The sequence below is a fragment of the Enhydra lutris genome, unplaced genomic scaffold (genome assembly GCF_002288905.1).
Source record: "Enhydra lutris kenyoni isolate GAN:26980312 unplaced genomic scaffold, ASM228890v2 scaffoldscaffold13, whole genome shotgun sequence".
NCBI lineage: Eukaryota > Metazoa > Chordata > Mammalia > Carnivora > Mustelidae > Enhydra > Enhydra lutris.
Genome location: NW_019154097.1, coordinates 49592146 through 49619789, shown reverse-complemented (window position 1 = coordinate 49619789; position 27644 = coordinate 49592146). Strand labels below are relative to the sequence as shown.

General features: G+C 39.7%; 1 protein-coding gene across 1 annotated transcript in view; it reads left to right on the top strand.

Annotated features, from left to right (window-relative positions):
- The window catches only part of LOC111145602 (cytochrome P450 3A12), a 53917-nt gene extending 26678 nt beyond the window's left edge, over nucleotides 1–27239 (top strand). Inside the window, exons 8-13 of the mRNA XM_022500610.1 lie at nucleotides 14200–14327; nucleotides 15095–15161; nucleotides 19623–19783; nucleotides 21280–21506; nucleotides 25720–25882; nucleotides 27071–27239. Of these exons, the coding sequence (XP_022356318.1) occupies nucleotides 14200–14327; nucleotides 15095–15161; nucleotides 19623–19783; nucleotides 21280–21506; nucleotides 25720–25882; nucleotides 27071–27166 (842 nt within the window). The 3' untranslated portion in view covers nucleotides 27167–27239. The remainder of the gene's footprint in view (nucleotides 1–14199; nucleotides 14328–15094; nucleotides 15162–19622; nucleotides 19784–21279; nucleotides 21507–25719; nucleotides 25883–27070) is intronic.
- The last annotated feature ends 405 nt before the right edge of the window (nucleotides 27240–27644 follow it).

Here is a 27644-nt window from a genome sequence, read left to right as displayed (position 1 = left end):
TGAGAATGGTATTTGCGGTGGGTTTTTCATAGATGGCTTTGATAATATTGAGGTATGTGCCCTCTATCCCTCCACTTTGAAGAGTTTTGAGCAGGAAGGGATGCTGTACTTTGTCAAATGCTTTTTCAGCATCTATGGAGAGTATCATATGGTTCTTGTTCTTTCTTTTATTAATGTGTTGTATCACATTGATTGATTTGCGGATGTTGAACCAACCTTGCAGCCCTGGAATAAATCCCACTTGGTCGTGGTGAATAATCCTTTTAATGTACTGTTGAATCCTATTGGCTAGTATTTTGGCGAGAACTTTTGCATCTGTGTTCATCAAGGATATTGGTCTGTAGTTCTCTTTTTTGATGGGATCCTTGTCTGGTTTTGGGATCAAGGTGATGCTGGCCTCATAAAATGAGTTTGGAAGTTTTCCTTCCATTTCTATGTTTTGGAACAGTTTCAGGAGAATAGGAATTAGTTCTTCTTTAAATGTTTGGTAGAATTCCCCCGGGAAGCCATCTGGCCCCGGGCTTTTGTTTGTTTGGAGATTTTTGATGACTGTTTCAATCTCCTTACTGCTTATGGGTCTGAGGCTTTCTATTTCTTCCTGGTTCAGTTGTGGTAGTTTATATGTCTCTAGGAATGCATCCATTTCTTCCAGATTGTCAAATTTGTTGGCGTAGAGTTGCTCATAGTATGTTCTTATAATTGTCTGTATTTCTTTGGTGTTGGTTGTGATCTCTCCTCTTTCCTTCATGATTTTATTTATTTGGGTCCTCTCTCTTTTCTTTTTGATAAGTCTGGCCAGGGGTTTATCAATCTTATTAATTCTTTCAAAGAACCAGCTCCTAGTTTCGTTGATTTGTTCTATTGTTTTTTTGGTTTCTATTTCATTGATTTCTGCTCTGATCTTTATGATTTCTCTTCTCCTGCTGGGTTTAGGGTTCCTTTCTTGTTCTTTCTCCAGCTCCTTTAGGTGTAGGGTTAGATTGTGTACCTGAGACCTTTCTTGTTTCTTGAGAAAGGCTTGTACCGCTATCATATGATCTCCCTGATATGAGGGAGAGGAGATGCAACATGGGGGGTTAAGGGGGTAGGAGAAGAGTAAATGAAACAAGATGGGATTGGGAGGGAGACAAACCATAAGTGACTCTTAATCTCACAAAACAAACTGAGGGTTGATGGGGGAAGGGGTTTGGGAGAGGGGGGGTGGGGTTATGGACATTGGGGAGGGTATGTGCTATGGTGAGTGCTGTGAAGTGTGTAAACCTGGCGATTCACAGACCTGTACCCCTGGGGATAAAAATATATGTTTATAAAAAATAAAATTAAAATTAAAAAAAAAGGAGATCAGATTTGTGGTTATCAGAGGCAGGGGTTGTGGGGTACTTGAATGAAGGTGACCAAAGTTGCACACTTTCAGTTATAAGATAGATGAGTACTGGACTGTAAACACAACGTGGTGACTATAGTTAGCTCTGCTGTCTAATGTGTTTGTAGATTTCCAAGAGAGTAGACTGTAGAAGTTCTCATCATAATGGCAGAAAATTTTGTTTTTATAACTATATGAGATGATGGATGTTAACTAATCTTATTGTAATCATTTTATATATGTATGTCAAGTGTATGCAGTATACCTTATCATAAACAGTGCTGTATATCTGTTATGATTCAAGGAATCTGAAAATTCTGCTTAGTGCCTTCAAAGATATGAACAACTTCTACTGCAGTCAATAGTTGGAATATTGTTGTCAACACAGAAATTCTGTACTTTATTGTTTTACTATCACTACCCACTTCTCTTAGCCCTAAACAACCACTAATCTACTTTCTGTCTTGACAGATTAATCTCTTCTGGACTCTTCATACAGATAGAATCATATAATCTGTGATCTTTCTGGCTGCCTTCCTTCATTAGCATAATGTTTTCAAGGTTCATCCATGTTGCACCATCCATCAGAACTTTCTTTTTATGACAGAACAATATTCCATTGTATGGACATTCTGCATTTTGTTTGTCCTTTTATCATTTGATGGACATTTGGGTTGTTTCCAACTCTTGGCTATTGTGAACAGTGGTGCTATTCACATTCATGCACAGGTTTTTGCTTGAATACCTGTTTTCAACTCTTTTGGGTGTGTATTTGGAGGTGGACTTGTGAAAGTAACTTTGCTAAGTTTGTACAATGCTTTGCTTTATAACTTGCTGTGTTGCTGAAGTCTAGTGTTTTTAATTTAATAAGTAACTGCCAAACTGTTTTCCACAATAGCGACACCTTTTTACATTGCCACCTGTAAAATGTGAAGGTTCCAGTCTCTACCCATCCTTTTTTAAAAATATTTTTTATAGTCACCATACAGTACATCCTAAGTTCCTTATGTAGTGTTCCACAATTCATTGTTTGTGTATAACAGCCAGTGCTTCATGCAATATGTGCCCTCCTTAATACCCATCCAGCCTCACCCAGCCCCCCAAATCCCTCCCCTCTAAAACTCTCAGTTTGATTCCCCAAGACCAGAGTCTCTCATGGGTTGTCTCCCTCTCTGATTTCTTCACATTCAATTTTCCCTCCCTTCCTCTGTGATCTTCTATGCTATTCCTTATGTTCTACATACGAGTGAAACCATATGATAATTGTCTTTCTCTGCTTGACTTATTTCATTTAGCATAATCCCCTCCAGTTCCATCCATGTTGATGCAAATGGTGGGTATTGATCCTTTTTGATGGCTGAATAACATTCCATTGTGTGTGTGTGTGTGTGTGTGTGTGTGTGTGTGTGTGTATCCCACATGTTCTTTATCCATTTGTCTGTTGAAGGGCATCTCAGCTCTTTCCACAGTTTGGCTGTTGTGGACATTGCTGCTATGAACATGGGGGTGCATGTGCCCCTTCTTTTCACTACATCTGTATCTTCAGGGTAAATACTCAGTAGTGCAATGACTGGGTCATAGGGTAGCTCTATTTTTAACTTTTTGAGGAACCCCATACTGTTTTCTAGAGTGGCTATACCAGCTTGCATTCCCACCAACAGTGTAGGAGGAGGGCTCCCCTTTCTCCACATCCTCACTAACATTTGTTGTTTCGTGCCTTGTTAATTTTTGCCATTCTAACTGGTGTAACATGGTATCTCATTGTTTTTTGGGTGTTGAGTTTGAGAAGTTCTTTTAAAAGATTTTGTTTATTTATTTGAAACACATACAGAGAGAGTGAGCTTACAAGCAGGGAGATCAGGAGAGGGAGAAGCAGGCTCCCCTGCTGAGCAGGGAGCCCAATGCTGGGCTCCATCCTAGGATCCTGGGATCATGACCTGAGTGGAAGGCAGATGCTTCATCTACTGAGCCACCCAGGTGCCCAAGTTTGAGAAGTTTTTTTTTCTTTTAAAGATTTTATTTATGAGAGAGAGAAAGAGAGAGCATAAGAGGAGGGTGGGTCAGAGGGAGAAGCAGACTCCCTGCTGAGCAGGGAGCCTGATACGGCACTTGATCCTACGACTCCAGGATCATGACCTAAGTTAACCAACTGAGCCAACCACCAAGGAGCCAGAAAAGTTTTTTATAGGTCTTAGATACCAGCTCTTTATCTGTAATGTCATTTGCAAATATCTTCTTTAGATAAATGTACATTCAAATTCTTGCCCATTTATAGTTCAGTTATTCATCTGTTTTTGAGTTGTAAAAGTTGTCTGTATCTTCTAGATAAAAGACCCTTAAATCAGATATGTAATTTGCAGATTTTTTATCCCATTCTGTAGGTGTCTTTTCACTTTCTTCATAGTGTTCTTTGTAGCACAAAATTTTTAATATTTACAATATACAGTTTTAGTTTTCTTTTTATCATCTGTGGTTTTAATGTTATATTTAAGAATTTATTGTAAAATCTGAGGTCATGTGACATGTCCCAGTACCATTTATTGAAGATTATTTATTTCATTGATTGGTATTGGAAACCTTATCAAAATTCAGTTGACCATAAATACATAGGTATAATTTTAGATTCCAAATTCAATTCCATTGATCTCCTTATGCCTGGACCACACCGTCTTGATCTTTATAACTGTGTGTTAAGTTTTAAAGCTGGAAGTTGGAGCTCTACAATTTTATTCCTTTTTTTTCAAGGTTGTTTTGGCCATTCTGGGTCCCTTACCTTCCATATGAATTTTTATTTGAGTATGCCAATTTCTACAAAGAAGCCAGCCAGGATTCTTTTTTTAAAAATTTTTTATTTCTTTTCAGCATAACAGTATTCATTGTTTTTGCACCACACCCAGTGCTCCATGCAATCCATGCCCTCTCTAATACCCACCATCTGGTTCCCCCAACCTCCCACCCCCTGCCCCTTCAAAACCCTCAGATTGTTTTTCAGAGTCCATAGTCTCTCATGGTTCACCTCCCCTTCCAATTTCCCTCAACTCCCTTCTCCTCTCCATCTCCCCATGTCCTCCATGGTATTTGTTATGCTCCACAAATAAGTGAAACCATATGATAGTTGACTCTCTCTGCTTGACATATTTCACTCAGCATAATCTCTTCCAGTCCCGTCCATGTTGCTACAAAAGTTCGGTATTCATCCTTTCTGATAGAGGCATAATATTCCATAGTGTATATGGACCACATCTTCCTTATCCATTCATCCGCTGAAGGGCATCTTGGTTCTTTCCACAGTTTGGTGACTGTGGCCATTGCTGCTATAAACATTGGGGTACAGGTGGCCCTTCTTTTCACTACATCTGTATCTTTGGGTTAAATACCCAGTAGTGCAATTGCAGGGTCATAGGGAAGCTCTATTTGTAATCTCTTGAGGAATCTCCACACTGTTCTCCAAAGTGGCTGCACCAACTTGCATTCCCACCAACAGTGTAAGAGAGTTCCCCTTTCTCCACATCCTCTCCAACACATGTTGTTTCCCGTCTTGCTAATTTTGGCCATTCTAACTGGTGTAAGGTGGTATCTCAATGTGGTTTTAATTTGAATCTCCCTGATGGCTAGTGATGATGAACATTTTTTCATGTGTCTGATAGCCATTTGTATGTTTTCATTGGAGAAGAGTCTGTTCATATCTTCTGCCCATTTTTTGATGTGATTATCTGTTTTGTGTGTGTTGAGTTTGAGGAGTTCTTTATAGATCCTGGATATCAACCTTTTGTCTGTGCTGTCATTTGCAAATATCTTCTCCCATTCCGTGGGTTGCCTCTTTGTGAACATTCCTGAACTTCATAAAATCTATCTATGAAAGACCCACAGCAAATATCATCCTCAATCGGAAAAATCTTGCAGCCTTCCCGTTGAGATCAGGAACATGACAAGGATGCCCACTCTCACCACTCTTGTTCAACATAGTATTAGAAGTACTAGCAAAAGCAATCAGACAACAAAGAGAAATAAAAGGCATCCAAATTGGCAATGAAGAAGTCAAACTCTCTCTCTTCGCAGATGACATGATTCTTTATATGGGAAACCCAAAATACTCCACCCCCAAACTACTAGAACTCATACAGCAATTCAGCAACGTGGCAGGATACAAAGTCAATGTACAGAAATCAGTGACTTTCTTATACACTAACAATGAAAATACAGCAAGGGAAATTAGAGAATCAGTTCCATTTACTATAGCACCAAGAACCATAAGATACCTGGGAATAAACCTAACCAAAGAGGTAAAGGATCTGTACTCGAGGAACTACAGAACACTCATGAAAGAAATTGAAGAAGACACAAAAAGATGGAAGACCTTTCCTTGCTCTTGGATTGGAAGAATAAACATTGTTAACATGTCTCTACTGCCTAGAGCAACCTATACTTTTAATGCCATTCCGATCAAAATTCCACTGGTATTTTTCAAAGAGCTGGAGCAAATAATCCTAAAATTTGTATGGAATCAGAAGAGACCCCAAATTACTAAGGAAATGTTGAAAAACAAAAATAAAACTGGGGGCATCACGTTACCTGATTTCAAGCTTTACTACAAAGCTGTGATCACCAAGACAGCATGGTACTGGCATAAAAACAGACACACAGGCCAGTGGAACAGAATAGAGAGCCCAGATATGGACCCTCAACTCTATGGTCAAATAATCTTCAACAAAGCAGGAAAAAAGATACAGTGGAAAAAAGACAGTCTCTCCAATAAATGGTGCTGGGAAAACTGGACAGCTATATGTAGAAGAATGAAACTCGACTACTCTCTTACACTGTACACAAAGATAAACTCGAAATGGATAAAAGGTCTCAATGTGAGACAGGAATCCATCAGAATCCTAGAGGAGAACATAGGCAGTAACCTCTTCGATATCAGCCACAGCAACTTCTTTCAAGATATGTCTCCAAAGACAAAGGAAACAAAAGAGAAAATGAACTTTTGGGACTTCATCAAGATTAATTCTTCTTTAAATGTTTGGTAGAATTCCCCTGGGAAGCTGTCTGGCCCTGGGCTCTTGTTTGTTGGCAGTTTTTTAATGACTGCTTCAATCTCCTTAGTGGTTATGGGTCTATTCAGTTTTGTTTCTTCCTGGTTCAGTTTTGGTAGTTTATGTGTCTCTGGGAATGCATCCATTTCTTCCAGATTGTCAAATTTGTTGGCGTATAGTTGCTCATAAGTTATTATAATTGTTTTTGTATCTTTGATGTTGGTTGTGATCTCTTTTCTTTCAGTCATGATTTTATTTATCCAAATAAAATACTTTCTCTCTCTCTCTTTTTTTTTTTTTTTTTTAAGTCTGACCAGGGGTTTATTAATCTTATTAATTCTTTCAAAGAACCAGCTCCTAGTTTCATTGATTTGTTCTGCTGTGGTTTTGGTTTCTATTTCATTGATTTCTGCTCTGATCTTTACTATTTTTCTTCTCCTTCTGGGTTTAGACTTTCTTTGCTGTTCTTTCTCCAGCTCCTTTAGGTGTAGGGTTAGGCTGTGTACTTGAGACCTTTTTTGTTTCTTGAGAAAGTCTTGTATTGCTATATACTTTCCTCTCAGGACCACCTTTGCTGTGTCCCAAAGATTTTGAACAGTTGTGTTTTCAAATTCGTTTGTTTCCATGGATTTTTAAATTTTTTCTTTAATTTCCTGGTTGACTCATTTATTCTTTAGTAGGTCTTTCCAACTTTCTTCTTGTGATTGAGCTCTAGTTTCAGAGCATTGTGGTCTGAAAATATGCAGGGAATGATCCCAATCATTTGGTACTGGTTGAGAACTGATTTGTGACCCAGGATGTGATCTATTCTGGAGAATGTTCCATGGGCACTAGAGAAGAATATGTATTCTGTTGTTTTGGGATGGAATGTACTGAATATATCTCTGATGTCCATCTGGTCCAGTATGTCATCTAAAGCCTTTATTTCCTTGTTGATCTTTTGCTTAGATGATCTGTCCATTTCAGTGAGGCGGTGTTAAAGTCTGCTACTATTATTGTATTATTGTTGATGTGTTTCTTTGATTTGTTATTAATTGGTTTATATACTTGGCTGCTCTCAGGTTAGGGGCATAGATACTTAAAATTGTTAGATCTTCTTGTTGGACTGACCCTTTAAGTATGATATAGTGTCCTTTCTCATCTCTTGGCTTAAAATTTAATTGATCTGATATAAAGATTACCACGCCAGCTTTCTTTTGATGTCCATTAGCATGGTAAATTGTTTTCCACCCCCTCACTTTAAATCTGGAGGTGTCTTTGGGTCTAAAATTAGTTTCTTGTACACAGAATATCAATGGGTCTTGTTTTTTGTTTTTGTTTTTTTTAATCCATTCTGATAATCTGTGTCTTTTGATTGGGGCATTTAGCCCATTTACATTCAGGGTAACTATTGAAAGATATGAATTTAGTGCTATTGCATTGCCTATAAGGTGATTGTTACTGTATATTGTCTCTGTTCCTTTCTGGTCTATGTTACTTTTAGGGTCTCTCTTTGCTCAGAGGACCCCTTTCAGTATTTCCTGTAGGGCTGGTTTGGCATTTGCAAATTCTTTTAGTTTTTGTTTGTCCTGGAAGCTTTATATCTTTCCTATTTTCAATGACAGCCTAGCTAGATATAGTATTCTTGGGTGCATATTTTCTAGTTTAGTTCTCTGAATATATCATGCCAGTCCTTTCTGGCCTGCCAGGTCTCTGTGGATAAGTCTGCTGCCAAACTAATATTTCTACCATTGTATGTTATAGACCTATTGTCCCAAGCTACTTTCAGGATTTTCTCTTTGTCCCTAAGACTTGTAAGTTTTACTATTAGATGATGGGGAGTGGACCTATTTTTATTGATTTTGAGAGGGGTTCTCTGTGCCTCTTGGATTTTGATGCTTGTTCCCTTCGCCAAATTAGGGAAATTCTCTTCTGTAATTTGCTCCAATATACCTTCTGCTCCCCTCTCTCTTTCTTCTTCTTCTGGGATCCCAATTATTCTAACATTGTTTCATCTTATGGTATCACTTATCTCTCAAATTCTCCCCTCGTGGTCCAGTAATTGTTTGTCTCTCTTTTGCTTAGATTCTTTATTCTCCATTATTTGGTCTTCTATATCACTAATTCTCTCTTCTGTCTCATTTATCCTAGCAGTAAGAGCCTCCATTTTTTTTTTTTAAAGATTTTATTCATCCACTTGACAGACAGAGATCACAAGTAGGCAGAGAGGCAGAGAGAGAGAGGAGGAAGCAGGCTCCCCGCTGAGCAGAGAGACTGATGCGGGGCTCGATCCCAGGACCCTGGGATCATGACCTGAGCCGAAGGCAGAGGCTTTAACCCACTGAGCCATCCAGGTGCCCCCAAGAGCCTCCATTTTTTATTGCACCTCATTAATAGCTCTTTTTATTTCAACTTGGTTAGATTTTATTTCTTTTATTTCTCTGGAAAGGGATTTTATTTATCCTGAAAGGGCTTCTCTAATATCTTCCATGCCTTTTTTTTTTTTTTTGAGCCCAGCTAGCACCTCGATAGTCACCATTCTGAACTCTAGTTCTGACATATTACTAATGTCTGTACTGATTAGGTCCCTAGCTATTGGTATTACCTCTTGTTCTTTTTTTTTGTGTGTGTGTGTGAGTTTTTCTACCTCATCATTTTATCCAGACAAGAATAGATGCATGAGAGAACAAAATACTAAAAGGGTAGCTATGACCCCAGAAAAATATACACAACCAAATTAGAAGAGACTTGAAACTAGGGGGAGAAGAAAGGGGGGAAAAAAGAATATATATATTATACTTGTGAATAGAACAGAGCCACACCCTTGATTTTGGGTGTATTTTGGTCTGTTAGAAGAAATTGCCTCCCAAAATTGTAAAGAAAGAAAAACTTACGCAGATACAAACATAAGGGCAAACACAATGAAGGGATGGAATATGACTGTAAAGATGAAAATTTAAAAAGATTCCAAAAAAGGAGTTGATAAGAAGTTGGAAACTGAGGGTTGCTGGGGGGAGAGGGATTGGGAGAAGGGGGGTGGGGTTATGGACACTGGGGAGGGTATGTGCTATGGTGAGTGTTGTGAAGTGTGTAAACCTGGCGATTCACAGACCTGTACCCCTGGGGAAAAAATATATGTTTATTAAAAAAAAAAAAAAGATAAGAAGTTGGTTGAAAAAAGAAAAAAGAAAAAGAGGAAAGAATGTGATCAGACTGGAGACTAGAACAAAGCCATGCACTAGATTTAGTGTATATTTTGATCCATTAGAAGAAATTGTATCCCAAAATTTTAAAGGAAAAGAAAGCATATGTGTATACAAAAAATAAGGTTAAATACAATGAAGGGATAAAATATGACTATAATAATGAAAATTAAAAAATTTTTAAAAGGCATTGATAAGATAGTTTAAAAACGTTAAAATAAGAGGAAACATTTAAAATAGAATAAGAAGGGACGCCTGGGTGGCTCAGTTGGTTGGATGACTGCCTTCGGCTCAGGTCATGATCCCGGAGTCCCGGGATCGAGTCCCGCATTGGCTCCCAGCTCCATGGGGAGTCTGCTTCTCCCTCTGACCTTCTCGCTCATGCTCTCTCTCACTGTCTCTCTCTCAAATAAATAAATAAAATCTTAAAAAAAAATAAAATAGAATAGAATAAGAAAAAATAAAATTTAAAAAATTATCTTTGAAAAAAATAAAGAATCATGGGAAAAAAGCCATTAAAAATTTTTTTAAATTAAAATTTTTTCCAGTGTTCCAAAATTTGTTGTATGCACCACACCCAGTGCTCCATGCAGTGTTGCTTTCCCCTAGCTCTGGAGTTCCGCAGTTCTCATTGAGTAATGAACTTGATCTTGGCTGAATATTCTTTCTGATCTTCTTGGGGAGGATCCTGTTGCAGTGATTCTCAAATGTCTTTGCTCAAGGTGGAATTGCACTGCCCTTGCCAGAGGCCAGGCTAAGTGATCTGCTTGGGTTTGCTCTCAGAACTTTTGTTCCCTTAATACTTTCTATAGAGCTTTGGAGGATGGGAATGAAGATGGTGGCCTCCCACTCTCCAGCTCTGTAGTATCCAAGAGCTTGGGTCCCACTCCTCAGTGCACCTTCAGAGAAAAGAAGTCAATCCCTCCCGTCTCCCTGGTCTCCAGCCATGCTCTGTGCTCACCCGGCCTGTGACTGAGTGTTTCTCTCTCTGGCGCATGGCCCACTTTGGAGTCTCCAAACCCAGCAGATTCCTGCACTGCACTCCTGCTTCCTCTGGAAGGAGGTAGGAGGGGGTATCTCCAGATCTGCCACTCGTGGGGTCCCTGCTCGAAGAGCAGTGGCATGACTGTGCCTTGGATCATGGTTTAAGGTAACCCCAAGCTGAGAGCCCAGTTCTTGGCTCTGTCTCTGCAGCCATCTTCCCTGCTCCAATACCTGGGAGTTCTGCCACCCTCAGATACCACTGGTCTTTTTGTGTCCCTGTGGGTCCTGAGACCACACTGTCCATGCAAGGGCTCCACCCCGTGCTTAGCCTCTGGAGCAACATTCCTCAATGGAGCAGACTTCTAAAAGTTCCAATCTTGTGCTCCCCTGCTCTCTCACTTGCTGGGAGCCAGCCCCTGCCCTTGTGGTCTATTTTCCTGTCACTTAGGATTCACTTCTCTGCATGTCCTACCTTCCAGAAAGCAGTCGATTTTCTGTTCTTAAAATTGTTGCTCTTCTCTTCTATCTCCCCCTAGCTTTGAGTGTTCAGCAATTGATGATTTCCTGGCAGTCTGTGGCACAGGAGCAACCTCCAAAGTGCTGGGGTGATGGAGTTGTGGGCCCCTGTGACTCCCAAGTCAAAAACCCTGCCAAGGGACAGAAAAGCCCCCAGAAGCATACTTCTCACCACAGCCACGAAATAGAATTGATTTTTATGTTAATCTTGTATCCTGAAGCCCTGCTAAACTGGTTTATTAGTTCCAGTAGACTTTTATTGTATTCCTTCAGAGTTTCTATGTTCAATATTATGTTGACTAATAATAGAGATGCTTTTACTTCTTTATTTCCTTTATGAATAACTTTTGTTTCTTTTTTTCTTTCTCTCTCCCTTTTCTTTTCTTTTCCATTTCTTCATTCCTCCCTCCCTCCCTTCCTTCCCTCACTCCCCCCTCTATTTTTTCCTTCCTTCATTTTTTTCTCTTCCTGGATAGAACTTCTAGTACAATGTTGAATAGAAGTGGTGATAGAGACAACCTTGTTTTGTTTAATCTTAAGGGAAAGTGTCCAGTCTATATCCATGAAGTGTGACATTAGGTATGAGTTTTTCATAGATGCCCTTTATCAGGTTGAGGACATTCCTTTCTGCTCCTAGTTTGTTGAGTGTTTTCATTACCAAATGGTGTTAGATTTTTGTCAAATACTTTCTCTGGTTGTATTGAGATAACTGTGTGGTTTTTATTTTTATTTCATTTTTTAAAAAAGATTAGAAAGAAAGAGAGGTAGACTGGTGATAATGAGGCTGCCCATTAGGGTGTATAATGAAAGACAGCAACTGAAGGACAATGGCTTAAGATGTGAGGCTATGTTTTATTTATTGGATAAGTACTACTTGATAAATGACCAACCTACTCAAATGTCCTTTGCCAATATGCTTAATTTCCCTTAGTAAAGGAAGAAAACTGCCCAGGAGTATCAATCTTTGATTTTTCCCAATTCCTTAAGTTTACAAGAATAAAAAAAATGCCTTAAAAAAAGATTTTATTTATTTATTTGACAGAGATCACAAGTAGGCAGAGAGGCAGGCAGAGAGAGGGGGGAAGCAGGCTCCCTGCTGAGCAGAGAGACCAATGTGGGCCTTGATCCCAGGACCCTGAGATTATGACCTGGGCTGAAGGCAGAGGCTTAACCCACTGAGCCACCCAGGTGCCCCACTGTGTGGTTTAAAAAAAATTTGTTGTTATATTTTATTAAATAACCTGGAATTGCTGGGATAAACCCCTCTTGGTTATGGTATATCCTTCTTTTGATATGTTGCTGGGTTCAGTTTGTTAATATTTTGTTAAGGATTTGTGCTTCTGTGTCATAAGATATATTGGTCTGTAGTTCTCCTGTACTGTGATATTATTGTTTGGTTTTAGTATCAGGGTAAAACTGGCTATGCAGAATGAGTTTGAAAATCTTCCTACCTCTTCTATTTTTTGAAGAATTTGTGCAAGATTAGTGTTGACTGCATTTTAAATATTTGCTAGAACTCACCTGAGAAACCATCTGGAGCTGAGCTTCTTCTTTTTTTTTTTTTTATCATTTTTTAAAATTTATTTTCGGCATAACAGTATTCATTGTTTTTTGTACCACACCCAGTGCTCCATGCAATCCGTGCCCTCTCCAATACCCACCACCTTGTTCCCCCAACCTCCCACCCCCACCTCTTCAAACCCTTCAGATTGTTTTTCAGAGTCTATAGTCTCTCATTGTTCACCTCCCCTTCCAATCTCCCCCAACTCCCTTCCCCTAACTCCCCATGTCCTCCAAGCTATTTGTTATGCTCCACAAATAAGTGAAACCATATGATAATTGACTTTTTGTCAGCTTCTTTTTGTCAGTAGTTTCTTCACTACTAAATCTGTCTTTTTATTTGTCTTTCAGATTGCCTGTGTGTGTGTGTCATTTTATGTCACTTTCTAGTTTATCTTTTTCTAGGAATTTTTCCATTTTGTCTAATTTATTGGCATTCAGTTTCATAGTATTCCCTGTAGTCCTTTTTTAAAAAAGATTATTTATTTATTTATTTGACAGAGATCACATGTAGGCAGAGAGGCAGGCAGAGAGAGAGGAGGAAGCAGTCTTCCTGCTGAGCAGAGAGACTGCTGTGGGGTTGAGATACAGGATCCCAGGACCCTGGGAACATGACCTGAGCCCAAAGCAGAGGCTTTAACCCATTGAGCCACCCAGGCGCCCCACCTCTGTAGTCCTTTTTATTTTTGTAATGTCAGCAGTAATCTCCTCTTTCACTTCTGACGACAGTAATTAGAATGTCTTCTCCTTTGTCTAGCTTTGTCTTTTGAAAGAATCAGCTTTGCTTTCTTTGAATTTTCTCTTTTTTTTTTTTTCTAGTTTCTAATTCCTAAGTTTCTGCTCTTGTCTATATTATATGCTTCCTTCTGCTTGCTTTTAGTTTAGTGTGCTCTTGTATTTACGGCATGCTTTTGACAGAAAGCTGGGTCATTGATTTGGAATCTTGGTTCTTTTTAAAGGTAGGCATATATAATGATAAATTTCTTTCTGGTCATTGTTTTTGATACATCCCATAAGTTTTGGTGTGTGGTTTCCTCATGCATATATTCTCCAAGTAATTCTAAAATGCCCTTTAGATTTCTTCTTTGCTGACTGGCTCTATAAGAATGTATTGTGTAATTTTCACAGATTCGTGGGTTTTCCATGTTATTTGTATTTTTGTTTTCTAGTTTTACTCCATTGTTGTTGAAGGGCATACTATGTATTATTCCATCCTGACACAATTTCTTAAATGGCGTGATATATTAAAGTAGCATATTACGGTCTTGTGTTTCCAAAGAGGCTCTAGTCCAAAAATAAAAGGCTAAAAGATCCAAGAATGTAATCCTGTTCCTTTGGTCACTCCATAGATGTGGCAGGAGACACTGATCTGACTGCTCTAATGGTGGCCTGTGTGTGTGACTTGCTGTGGCTTAGCCATTAGCTCGAAAGTTTGAATAAATGTCATAGAGGGAATAACCATGAATCCTGGTGTTTTAATCCTCAGGTTGGTAGACAAAATTATAATTGCTCTAGGGAAATTTTGCATTTTCCTTGATATTTCCATTTTTTTTTCTTATAGTACTGTTTCCATTCCTTACCCCAGTTTTTGATATGCTAAATATCTGGCTATTTCCAAAAAGAGTTACTGATTTTTTCAAGAAATCTATAGAAAGGATAAAGGAAAGTCGCCTCAAAGATAAACAAAAGGTAAATCCAGTGGTGGTTCCATGTGCATGTTAACTTTTGATCTTTTATTGAGCTGTATGCATCTGATGTGTACACTACTAAGTATGTTTTTATGGTAAACAGAGAACTCTAGAGTTTAGGGCAAGAGACTTCTAACATTTTAGAGACGATGAAGAAGGTGGAGGTCAGGAGAGGAGATAAGAAGATGAGTCAGAGAGTGTTTAAAATTTAAGAATAAGTATGCCAATGAGTATGTCAGTGCATAAACTTTGGTGAGAGAAAAGCTATCACTTCTCTTCAATAAATGGTCAAAACATAAAAAGTACTGTGTAAAATCATTTTCCTGGTAGAATAATTTTGCCATATATTACATTGGCAAAGGATCCTTTCAATTCTAAGTGTCTTTTTTTTACATATTCTCTGGTGGATGGTCCCCTCAGGTGCCTGGTTATGTTAAATTTGAGGCGGTCATAGTCTGGAGTGAGCAGGTGTCTTCTTTGGGCACTGAGGCCGCAAGCTGGCCAAGTAGGGTTAGCCTTTCTTAGGCCTGGTGGCCGGCACTAGGGTGTATATAGGACAGGGAGATAGGACTGGTACCCCAGGATCTCTCTGTAGATTTTGCAGAGTTCTGAGAGGGTGGGACATTGGAAGATGCTTACACAGAAGCTTCTGTGGACTCTGGGTGTAAAGGAGCCATAGTCTCAGGAGAAAGTTAGGTTCTGCACCCCTGTTTATTTCTGGCTTCACAAGTGAGTTTTTGTCATTGAAATGTCTCTTTCTGTGTCCAGCACCGAGTGGACTTTCTTCAGCTGATGATTAACTCCCAGAATTCCAAAGAAATGGACACCCATAAAGGTAAGCCAGGAGAGCTTCAGAGGGCTCTTGATGGGGCATCTCAGAGACAGGAGATGGTTCTGAGATATGGAGGAAGATTTTTAGCAGATGGAATATCAGAAAATCAAAGGAAGACACATGTTCAGATACAAATGGTAGCCAGAGCATTTTCGAGAACACAGCCATAGTTTGTTCAAAGCTCAAAGGGCAATGATAGTCAAAGATGGTATTTGACAAAAACCATTATTACTATGATGGTTGCAAATGATGACTTTCTACTTCCACCATTTCTTCTACATTAGGAGTGATAGTCCATTCTTAGGGTGAGCTTTCCATTCATCATCATTATTGTATTTGTTTATTTATTTTTTTTATCATGTCCAGTTAGCCAGCATAGAGTATATCATGAGTTTTTATGCAGTGTTCAACAATTCATTGTGTATAATATCCAGTATTCTGTATTTGTCTATTTATAAATGTCAGTATGATCTCATATATTAATTACTTATTTAGTCTCTTATATGATTTTTTATTTAGATTGTTAATTTTCTCAGATTTGTCTCTGTAAGTCCTTTCATTTGGGCTCCTGTGTTTTTTTTCCTTTCAACTTCTTTTTTTATGTTTTCAGTAGACTTTATTTTAAAAGATTTAATTAATTTATTTGTTAGTGAGAGAGATAACACAGGAGAGGGAGAGGCAGACAGAAAGAGAAGCAGGCTTCCTACTGAGCATGGAGACCAATACAGGAGTTGATCCCAGGACCCTGGGATCATGACCTGAGCCAAAGGCAGACACTTAACCAACTGAGCCACACAGGCATCCCAATAGACATTACGTATTTTTTAAAACATTTTATTTATTTATTTCAGAGAGAGAGAGTGAGAGAGAGAATGAGAGGAGAGATGGTCAAAAGGAGAAGCAGACTCCCCATGGAGCTTGGAGCCCGATGTGGGACTTGATCCCAGGACTCTGGGATCATAACCTGAGCCAAAGGCAGTTGCTTAACCAACTGAGCCATCAGGCAGCCCTAGACTTTAATTTTTATAGAAGTTTTAGGTTCACTGCAAAATTGAGTGAAAGACACAGTGATTTATCCCATATTTCCCCTGCCCCACTTACATGCCCCCTCTATCAACATCCCCCACCATGTGGTAATTTTGTTATAGTCAGTGTCCATACAGTGACACATTATTACCACCCCAAATCCATAGTTTACATTACAGTTCACCCTTGGTGTTGTATATGCTATGGGTTTAGACATATGTATAGTGATGTATATCCACCACTATGGCACACAGAGTATTCTGAATCCTTTTGCCATATTATTTCTTGAGCATTTCCTTGCATTCTGGTGTGGGACATTCCAGTTTCTTTTCTGTTTCCCTTGATGAGCCTTGGAATTAGCCATTTTCTCCAGGAAGCTCTGTTTCCTTTTAGTGAGAATGGTATTTAGAAACCAGAATCTGAGGTCTAGGAGTGCTTGTTGCTATGAGGGTTTCTTTGCTTCTATTTCCTCTTAGTGGGTCAAGCCCAGAATATCAACTGTATTTACACAGGACTAATCAATATAAATATTTCTCTTTTTTTCCTTTTTTAAAAAATATTTTATTTATTTATTTGACAGACAGAGATCACAAGTAGGCAGAGAGGCAGGCAGAGATGGGGGGGAAGCAGGCTCCCTGCTGAGCAGAGACCCTGATGTGGGGCTGGATCCTAGGACTCTGAGATCATGACCTGAGCCAAAGGCAGAGGCTTAACCCACCCAGGGGTCCAAGATAAATATTTCTATATTCATAACCAGTGATCTAATATGGTCTCTGCATCTGAAAGAGAAAAGGAGGCTTGATGTATAGTGGTTTCAATGACAGAAATATTCCCATTGTGGTTAATTTCAAGCTATGTATGGTTTGACAATCATCTCACAAAATTCTTGACTAAATAACAGTTTATTCTGGAGAAAAATGATGGACTTACTCTTTCACATCACTAATATCTGTATATGTGTATCTATTACTATGTCTACTTCTATTCTTTTTAAAAGAATTTTTATAAAATGTTTTATTTATTTATTTGACATGGAGAGAAAGACAACGAAAGAGAGAACACAAGCAGGGGGAATGGGAGAGGGAGAAACCGACTTCCCGCTGAGCAGGGAGGCTGATGTGGGGCTTGATCTCAGCACCCTGGATAATGATCTGAACCAAGGCAGACTGAGCCACCCAGGTGCCCCTGTATTGTTCTATTCTCTCTCTCTCTCTCTCTCTCTCTCTCTCTCTAGTTCTACTACTTCATATGATGAAGGAAATACTCTATATATGCGTGGTTCTGTATATAACCTCTATACACGTGACTTTTGAGCACTTAACATGTGGCTAGTGTCACTGAAGATCTGAATCTTATATTGGATTTAATATAACTAAGTAAAATTTAAATAAAAATAGCCACATCTGGCAAGTGGCTGCCTTATTGGACAGCACAGCTCTAAACTTTGATTATCATGGGGTTCTTGGTAATTGAGGCTAGAATTTGATAGTTGAATTTATCCACAGCATCATCACAGAATTGTGACTGGGAAATCAGAACTCTATAAACCTTTTATACACTCTTTGTATTACTTTTGGTTACGAATTACATGTTTGTGGTTGGTGCCATTTCAGTGCTCTAAGTATCTAAATATCCTGATACAGTTCTGATGAAAGAAATTAGAGCATGACCATGCTGAGTTCCTGCCAGGAGAAAATCAAAGGAGATGCCAACTTATATTCAGAGTGGGGCCATTCAATAAGGAAGGTGACATTCAGGCTGTGATTAAATAGGCATTGCTAATTCCATTCACTGGATACAGTTTGTCTGTTTCTCGCTAGCTAGTACCCTGCTATTGACACCTTTCTTCTGCTCCTTTAATGGTATGAATTATCCTAGTTTAGTCACCACTCTTCTCGCTTTGTCTGTGTCGTAGTTTCTGTACATACTGGAGGTCATCCACTTAAGAAGTTGTGTGCCAGGTCTTCTATTAGTGGAGACCTTGGAAAGGTATAAGCTGTGCTTCTCAAGATAGGTTGTGCACACAGATCACCACATCTCATGAAAGGTCAGATTTTGATTAGATTGTTCTAGGGTGACGTTTGAGATTCTGCATTTCTAATAAGCTCCCAGATGCTGCAGATCCCACATTTGGGGCAGCAAGAGTTTATCTGTAGCCCAATTATGTTCTCTTAAGTTCCCACAAATATATTTAGATGAAAGATCATTCATTTTTCCTGACAATACCTTCCTGACTAAACCTTAGCATTGCAATCTCTCTAAAGAAATTTATGTTCTGTTTTAGCTGGAAGGACTTAAATTTTCCTGGGGGAGAATGCTATCCCATGTGACTTAGGAGTGAAGTCCTTTTGGGATTCTCCAAAGGACATACCGATAACTCTGTACATTAGACAAAATGTCATTTCCTGAAATCACCTATCTGTGTTGGTGGGAAAGGTGGCATGAGAGGAGTAGATAGTCAAGAATAGTATAGGCCTAATGGCTAGTGATGATGAGCATTTTGTCATGTGTCTGATAGCCATTTGTATGTCTTCATTGGAGAAGTGTCTGTTCATATCTTCTGCCCGTTTTTTGATATGATTATCTGTTTTGTGTGTGTTGAGTTTGAGGAGTTCTTTATAGATCCTGGATATCAGCCTTCTGTCTGTACTGTCATTTGCAAATATCTTCTCCCATTCCGTGGGTTGCCTCTTTGTTTTGTTGACTGTTTCCTTTGCTGTGCAGAAGCTTTTGATCTTGATGAAATCCCAAAAGTTCATTTTTGCTTTTGTTTCCTTTGCCTTTGGAGACATATCTTGAAAGAAGTTGCTGTGGCTGATATCGAAGAGGTTACTGCCTATGTTCTCCTCTAGGATTCTGATGGATTTCTGTCTCACATTGAGGTCTTTCATCCATTTTGAGTTTATCTTTGTGTACGGTGTAAGAGAATGGTGGAGTTTCGTTCTTCTACATATAGCTGTCCAATTTTCCAGCACCATTTATTGGAGAGACTGTGTTTTTTCCACTGTATATTTTTTCCTGCTTTGTCAAAGACTAGCCATTAGGGAGATTCAAATTAAAACCACATTGAGATACCACCTTACACCACTTAGAATGGCCAAAATTAGCAAGACAGGAAACATGTGTTGGAGGGGATGTGGAGAAAGGGGAACCCTCTTCCACTGTTGGTGGGAATGCAAGCTGGTCCAGCCACTTTGGAGAACAGTGTGGAGATTCCTCAAGAAATTAAAAATAGAGCTTCCCTATGACCCTGTAATTGCACTACTGGGTATTTACCCCAAAGATACAGATGTAGTGAAAAGAAGGGCCATCTGTACCCCAATGTTTATAGCAGCAATGGCCATGGGAACTGTGAGTTTCAAATAGATTTCTCAGCATCTAAAATGTGATATTTTATATTCATTTGTTTTAGCTCAAATGTCTCTCTTCTCCTTTTAGCTCTGTCTGATCTGGAACTCGTGGCCCAGTCTATTATCTTTATTTTTGCTGGCTACGAGACCACTAGCACGTCTCTTTCCTTCCTTGTGTATGAACTGGCCACTCATCCTGATGTCCAGCAGAAACTGCAGGAGGAGATTGATGCGACTTTCCCCAAGAAGGTGAGTGGGTCCTGCTGAGGAGGGAATCAGAATAGGCTTGGTTATATCTCAGTAACAGATTCGCTCTCAAATCCAGAGGGTTTTCATAAAAAGGTTTAATTCTAACTCACGTTTGCATGTCCAGCATGGGGGTGAGTCTCTGCTTCATATAGTTATTTGGTGGTACTGGGGAAAGAGGCTCCATTTTCTTATACCTGTATTATCTGGAACTTGGGGACTAATTGTTAGCTGGGGAACAAGGAACTAAACTCCCAGCTTAGGAAGGAACTACAGGAACTTATAAAGGAACAAGGAACTAAACTCCCAGCTTATGAGACCTGGCCTCAGGAGCTGGAGTACCTTATTGGGCAAAGAGTGAAACCTCAGACCAACAATGAGGAGACCTTTCCAGCAACAGAAATTGGGGCTAAGATCTGATTCTCTTCACAATATTCCCTAGAACTGAAATTGTGTTCCCTTAGTTGGTGCCATCCAGTCCTATCCCTCTCCTGCCCTATTGTGTTGAAAGGAACTAGTGTCTCCCCCATTATAGTTTTTATGTAATATAGTGTTTCTCTCTAAATACTGTAAATATAATTGAAAAGATAGAAAGCAGGATATTTCCACTAGAAGAGTTTATGTGGAAGAGGAGATATTTTCTGTTACACGTTCTTCTTCTATGGTGTGGGTGTGTGACCTCTATTTTGAAAGGAAATGGTGACTTCAACATACTTCACTGATGACTAAGGATCATAGGGAAGGAGAAATAAGATAAAAATAGGGAGGGAGGGGCACCTGGGTGGCTCAGTGGGTTAAGCCGCTGCCTTCGGCTCGGGTCATGATCTCAGGATCCTGGGATTGAGCCCCGCATCGGGCTCTCTGCTCAGCAGGGAGCCTGCTTCCTTTCTCTCTGTCTGCCTCTCTGCCTGCTTGTGATCTCTCTCTGTCAGATAAGTAAATAAAAAAAAATCTTTAAAAAAAATAGGGAGGGAGACAAACTATAACTCTTAAGTATAGGAAACAAACTGGGGGTTTCTGGAGGGGAGTGGATGGGAGGATGGGGTAAGTGGGTGATGGGCATTAAGGGGGGGCACCTGATGTAATGAGCACTGGGTGTTATATGCAACTAATGAATTATTAAATTCTATACCTGAAACTCATAATACACTATATGTTAACTAAATTGAACTTAAATAAAAAACTAAAAAAAAACCCATTAAGTGTCATAGTCTTAGTCTCTTTTGTTCACATGAGGAAGAAAAATCACTACCTAGGAAGGATTTCAGACCCTGTTTAGGGGATTGTCCCAGCCGTTTCCCCTCGTCATTACTATTGCACACATGTCAGTGGGCCACTGAGCAGGTGAAAGGACATGGTAGATATGAAAACGTCCATAAATGCCCTTTACCAAAATACATGATTCTAAGGTGTTCCTAACACTTCAGTAATAATGTATAGAGTGAGTTGAATGTTGATTCCAAACCTCAGTGTATCAAAATCTGTTTCTTTCCTTCCAGGCACCACCCACTTATGATGCCCTTGTACAGATGGAGTATCTGGACATGGTGTTGAATGAAACTCTCAGATTATACACAATCGGTGGTAGACTGGAGAGGATTTGTAAGAAAGATGTGGAAATCAGTGGTGTGTTCATTCCCAAAGGGACAGTGGTGATGGTGCCAGTCTTTGCTCTTCACCGAGACCAGGATCTCTGGCCAGAGCCTGAGGAGTTCCGCCCTGAAAGGTACAGGAAACCCTGGAATGGGGAACCCACCCTCATTTGGAGGATATTCTGATATTTCCTTCATATAGATGACAAGCATGTGGTTGACAATTATTTATTTGTACATCTTTTTGTTTTTAGAAGTGTTTTTTTATTATAAGATGATCATTGTCAAAATTTTGCAAAGCCTAGTTGGGAAAAAAGAAGATTAATGTCATTACCAGTCACATACATCATTATTAATCATATGATATATGTCCTTGTGGATATTTTTCTATGCATATAGATTAATAAAAGATAGTATGGCATTATATATACACACACACATATATATGTTTGTGTGTGTGTGTATACTTTTTTAAAATTTAGATTTATTTTTTTAGTGTTCCAAGATTCACTGTTTATGCACCACATCAGTGCTTCATGCAATATGTGTCCTCCTTAATACCCACCACCAGGCTCACCTAACTCCCCACCCATGTCCCCTCCAAAACTCTCAGTTTGTTTCTCAGAGTCCACAGTCTCCCATGGTTCATCTCCCCCTCAGATTTTCCCAATTCACTTTTCCTTTCCTTTTCCTAATGTCCTCCATCCTATTCCTTGTGCTCCACAAGTAAGCGAAACCATATAATTGACTTTCTCTGCTTGACTTATTTCACTCAGCATAATCTCCACCAGTCCTGTCCATGTTGATACAAAAGTTGGGTATTCATTTTTTCTGATGGAGGCATAATATTCCATTGTATATAGGGACCATATTTTCATAAAATCTTCTTTATGAAGATATGGTCTCTAGCTATATGTAGAGGAATGAAACTCGACCATTCTCTTACACTGTACACAAAGATAAACTTGAAATGGATGAAAGACCTCAATGTGAGACAGGAATCCATCAGAATCCTAGAGGAGAACATAGGCAGCAACCTCTTTGACATCAGCCACAGCAACTTCTTTCAAGATATGTCTCCAAAGGCAAAGGAAACAAAAGCAAAAATGAACTTTTGGGACTTCATCAAGATCAAAAGCTTCTGCACAGCAAAGGAAACAGTCAACAAAACAAAGAGGCGACCCACGGAATGGAAGACGATATTTGCAAATGACAGTACAGACAGAAGGCTGATATCCAGGATCTATAAAGAACTTCTCAAACTCAGCTCACACAAAACAGATAATCACATCAAAAAAACGGGCAGAAGATATGAACAGACTCTTCTCCAATGAAGACATACAAATGGCTATCAGACACATGACAAAATGTTCATCCTCACTAGCCATCAGGGAGATTCAAATTAAAACCACATTGAGATACCACCTTACACCAGTTAGAATGGCCAAAATTAGCAAGACAGGAAACAACATGTGTTAGAGATGATGTGGAAAAAGGGGAACCCTCTTACACTGTTGGTGGGAATGCAAGCTGGTCCAGCCACTTTGGAGAACAGGGTGGAGATTCCTCAAGAAATTAAAAATAGAACTTCCCTATGACCCTGCAATTGCACTACTGGGTATTTACCCCAAAGATACAGATGTAGTGAAAAGAAGGGCTATCTGTACCCCAATGTTTATAGCAGCAATGGCCACAGTCGCCAAACTGTGGAAAGAACCAAGATGCCCTTCAGCGGACGAATGGATAAGGAAGATGTGGTCCATATACACTATGGAGTATGATGCCTCCATCAGAAAGGATGAATACCCAACTTTTGTAGCAACATGGACGGGACTGGAAGAGATTATGCTGAGTGAAATAAGTCAAGCAGAGAGAGTAAAGTATCATATGGTTTCACTTATTTGTGGAGCATAACAAACAACATGGAGGACAAGGGGAGATGGAGAGGAGAAGGGAGTTGAGGGAAATTGGAAGGGGAGGTGAACCATGAGAGACTATGGACTCTGAAAAACAATCTGAGGGTTTTGAAGGGGCGGGTGGTGGGTGGTTGGGGGAGCCAGGTGGTGGGTATTAGGGAGGGCACGTATTGCATGGAGCACTGGGTGTGGTGTATAAACAATGAATTCTGTTACACTGAAAATAAAGAAATAAATAAAAAAGATATGGTCCCTGTATACAATGACATTATATCTTTTTAACTACTTACTTAATGTAACAGTAAGCTATAAACAACATACCATATTTGTGTTTGTGATTATGCATATACCATAATATACATTACCATTATCCTTTTTAAGACAACGTGGCTTTTTTTCCTTTAAGTTTTTCTGCTTCCTCTATATGTCTGAATTTACTCCTCACATTCTCACATTCCATCTTTGCAACCCTGGGCCACCATTTCTGTTAGCTGTAGTGGGAGAGCAGCAGCTGTGGAGCTGAGAGTTCATGTCCCTGACAGGAGGAACAGCCTCAGGAGGACATAGGCACACAGGCCTGTGCCAATGGCTGTGGTCCTGTGCCAGCTTCCACCTCTCTCAGCATCTGGGGTTCATCCAGAGCAAGCTCATCTGCTCTCTAGCTGTCTGAGACATCCTCCTTGGAGGGGTCTTGAGCTTTCTCTTCTGATGACTCAGAGCAGAATCTGGCTTTGGGTGCAGCTTGAATTCTGCTACAGTCTGTGTTTTCCTGTTTTTTGTATTGGTGAGCAAAATTTGGATGAACGTTTTAGGGATTTAGATGTTTAACCCGTGCCTCTAAGCTCCTTGATGGCAGAGCCCTTGTCCTGTTGCATGACATCCCTAGTGCTAGCAATGCATCTACACATACTTGCTGAAAGATCTCAAAATGACCAAGTCATCTGTTTTCTATACCAGGAGACCTGATGGTTCCCAGAAGCTCAGCAGTTCCCTCTCCTGTAGCTTCTCTAATGGAAACCAGGGAACACTCCTGGTACTTGTCTGTGATTCATTCAGTCACGAGAGGAAGTGCTTATCTGTGTGTGTCAGGGACTGTGCCAGGCAGTATGCAATCCATGTATTAAAAATGCCTATTATGGATAATTTTATTAAAGATTTTATTTATTTGGTGGGCACCTGGGTGGCTTAGTCGTTAAGTGGCTGCCTTCGGCTCGGGTCATGATCTTAGGGTCCTGGGATCGAGCCTCACGTTGGGCCCCCTGCTCAGCGAGAAGACTGCTTTTCCCTCTCTCTCTCCCCCTGCTTGTGTTCCCTCTCTCACTGTGCCTCTTTCTCTGTCCAATAAATAAATAAAATCTTAAAAAAAGATTTTATTTATTTGTGTGAGAGAGAGGGAGAAAGAGCACAAGTGGGGGAAGAGGCAGAGGGAGAGGGAGAAGCAGGCTCCCCACTGAGCAGGGAGCCCAACATGGGGCTTGATCCCAGCTCCTGGGATTATGACCTGAGCTGAAGGCAGACGCTTAACCAACTGACCCACCCAGGTGCCCCTATTGTGGAGAATTTTGATAAATGCACAAGTATATTGTATAGATACAAGTCTATGAGATACTTTGCATGAATCTATATGTGCCCATCACCTGCCCAACAAACACTAAGCATGTCAGCTTCCCCATCCATGCACTGTTATAATTCCTTATCTGTTTTTCGTATTACATTAAAGCATATCATCGGTTAATATTCTAGTATCTTCTCTATAATATAGTGAGTTTTAAATAGTACCTCACCACAATGCCATTATCACTTTTCATTGATATAAATATGGAGGAATACATTTTGTATAAATTGTAGATCTAACCTTTAAGGAGTTTATAGCTTTGTGGGACAGATAGACCAAAACTCAGTAATTAGAGTGATTATTCATAATTGTGAATATGATTATAGTGGAGTCGTATCACATGCCTAGGTAAATCATCTGAAAATTGGTTGGGGTGGTCCTAGCAGGAAGGTAAGGAGGTAAAGGGAAAAAACAACAATGTAAACCATGGGAGGCATTTGTCCTGCTTCCTTTTTCCATGGATATATGACCAACATCAGTAAGTGGAGGCAAGATCCTACATTTCCTTCAATCAGGTTCATTTCTTGCTTGCCTTTCAGCTGGTGAACATCTCACTACCCTGAATATAATTCTAGTGTTTAAGATAAATCTTTTCAAAAGCATTCCTCCCATCTCTTCAACAAGACTGAATGCTCCCATAGAGGAAGGGGTGTGCAACAACCTGTAGCTTATAATTGTCACAGCAGAGTAGCATAGCAGGACTTCTGTAACCAGCCCATCAAATTTCCTATGTACCCCTGGTTGAGAACCCCAAATATATAGCTCTTGTGGTTTTTATGTTTCCTAACTTGTTTCCAACTTGTATTGTGGAACCAGGTTCAGTAAGAAGAACAAGGACAGCATAAATCCTTATACATATCTGCCTTTTGGAACTGGACCACGAAACTGCCTTGGGATGAGGTTTGCGATCATGAACATGAAACTCGCCCTTGTCAGAGTCCTGCAGAACTTCTCCTTCAAACCTTGTAAAGAAACACAGGTCAGAGAGAGCACTTTCTGTAAAAAGAATGTTTTATTGTATTTTTTTAAACTAAGGGATATGGAATAGAGCTGTGTGTGTGTGTGTGTGTGTGTGTGTGTGTGTGTGTACTCATTCATGCCTAGTAATTTGTTCTATCAGCCAGAGAATCTATTTGAAGCCATCTGTGATGTTCAAGGGTCCTTCAGTTCCTGAGTGCCATATTTGTGGTTTATGACCACCCAACCATAAGGGTCACATGGTCAGTACAGTTCATGTGACATCATTATACACAGAATGATGACCTTGAGCAGTATATTAAATTTCTTTTAAGTCCACTGAAAGGAAGGAACCAAGTTATGCACAGTCATGACTTGCAGTGATAACCACGATGTGACTTTTGAACAATGCTCTTCTCCACCACAACTTACAGACTTATAGACACAACTTATAGACACTCTAGTGACCGAAGTTCTCAAACACTCATTGTACATGGGAATCAGTGGATTTGTGAAAAATCCTGATGCCCAGGTCATCTCAAAAACTCTAATCTAATTCACCCAGAGTGTGGCTTTAAAGGTACCCTCGTGATTCTCAAAGGCAAGCAAGGTTGAGAATCTGGTGTGAAGCATGTCTGCATGATGTGAAGGACTCCCAGGGACCAGGCCATCCTGGGTACGTGGCTCCACCTTCTGCAAGCTTGGCTCCTGTCAGCCTGTGCTTCCTTCCTATCCCAATCTGTCATCAAGAATGGATGTTTCCATGAGAGAGGTGACAGCGTGTTTAGCAGTGTGGATGTCCATACAACAAAATGTGGAATAAACGCTCAGGAGTCAACATATAAAAAATTAACTCTGGCACTTTTCAATATTGTTGCCACAATGGCCATGAATCTGTTTTAAATGTTAAAGACTCATCCTCTTTCCTTAAAATTAAAATAAAAGAAAAACACCAGCCAACATGAATGTGTCTCCAGCCTGGTACAGAGTAACAATAGATCATCTGTTGAATGAGTGATGGATGAATGCTTTCATGCTCCAATCTTGACAGCTTACAGAGTACTTTTAAAGAATCAGAGATAGATGAATCTAATAATCGTATTTATATGTTTGTAATGCATCATTGTCCTTAATGTATCTTGCCTTCTTTGCTTCTGTTGTTGGCAGGATTTCATTTGTTGGTTCTCATATGCTTGTTTAACTATTGCAGATTCCCATGAAATTAAGCGTTCAAGGGTTAATTCAACCAGAAAAACCCATTGTTCTCAAGGTTGAGCCAAGAGATGGCAGTGTGAGTGGAGCCTGACTTTCCCATTGGGCCTCCCCTTTGTTCTTCAAGAAGCCATATCCCAGATCACCAGAGACCTCAATTTCCTTTGTGAGTAAAACCCAGAAATGAAGATGGCCTGCATCTACTGCCTGTGACAAATGACTAGGGCTTCCATACCTTCATTTAGCCTTTTTGGTGTCTGTGTGGAGCATTCTGTATTGTGGAGAGTGAAGGAGGTGATCAATAAGTGCCAGAGATATAGACTCAGCCTGTCTGGTTCACACAGACTACCCCCAGTTAGTACCATCTGTTCCCCTGATCAAGAATAAAACTTTCTCAACAATTTTATCAACCTACTTTAATGAAAATAAGACTTATTGTCATGACTATGATAGTAATATTTCTATCACATGTCTTATTTTGAACATGCTACATTAAATATCACACTGAGCAAGTCAATCAACATCACTTTCAAAACTCTGAACTGATAGATTTGTGCACATTAAAGTGGGAT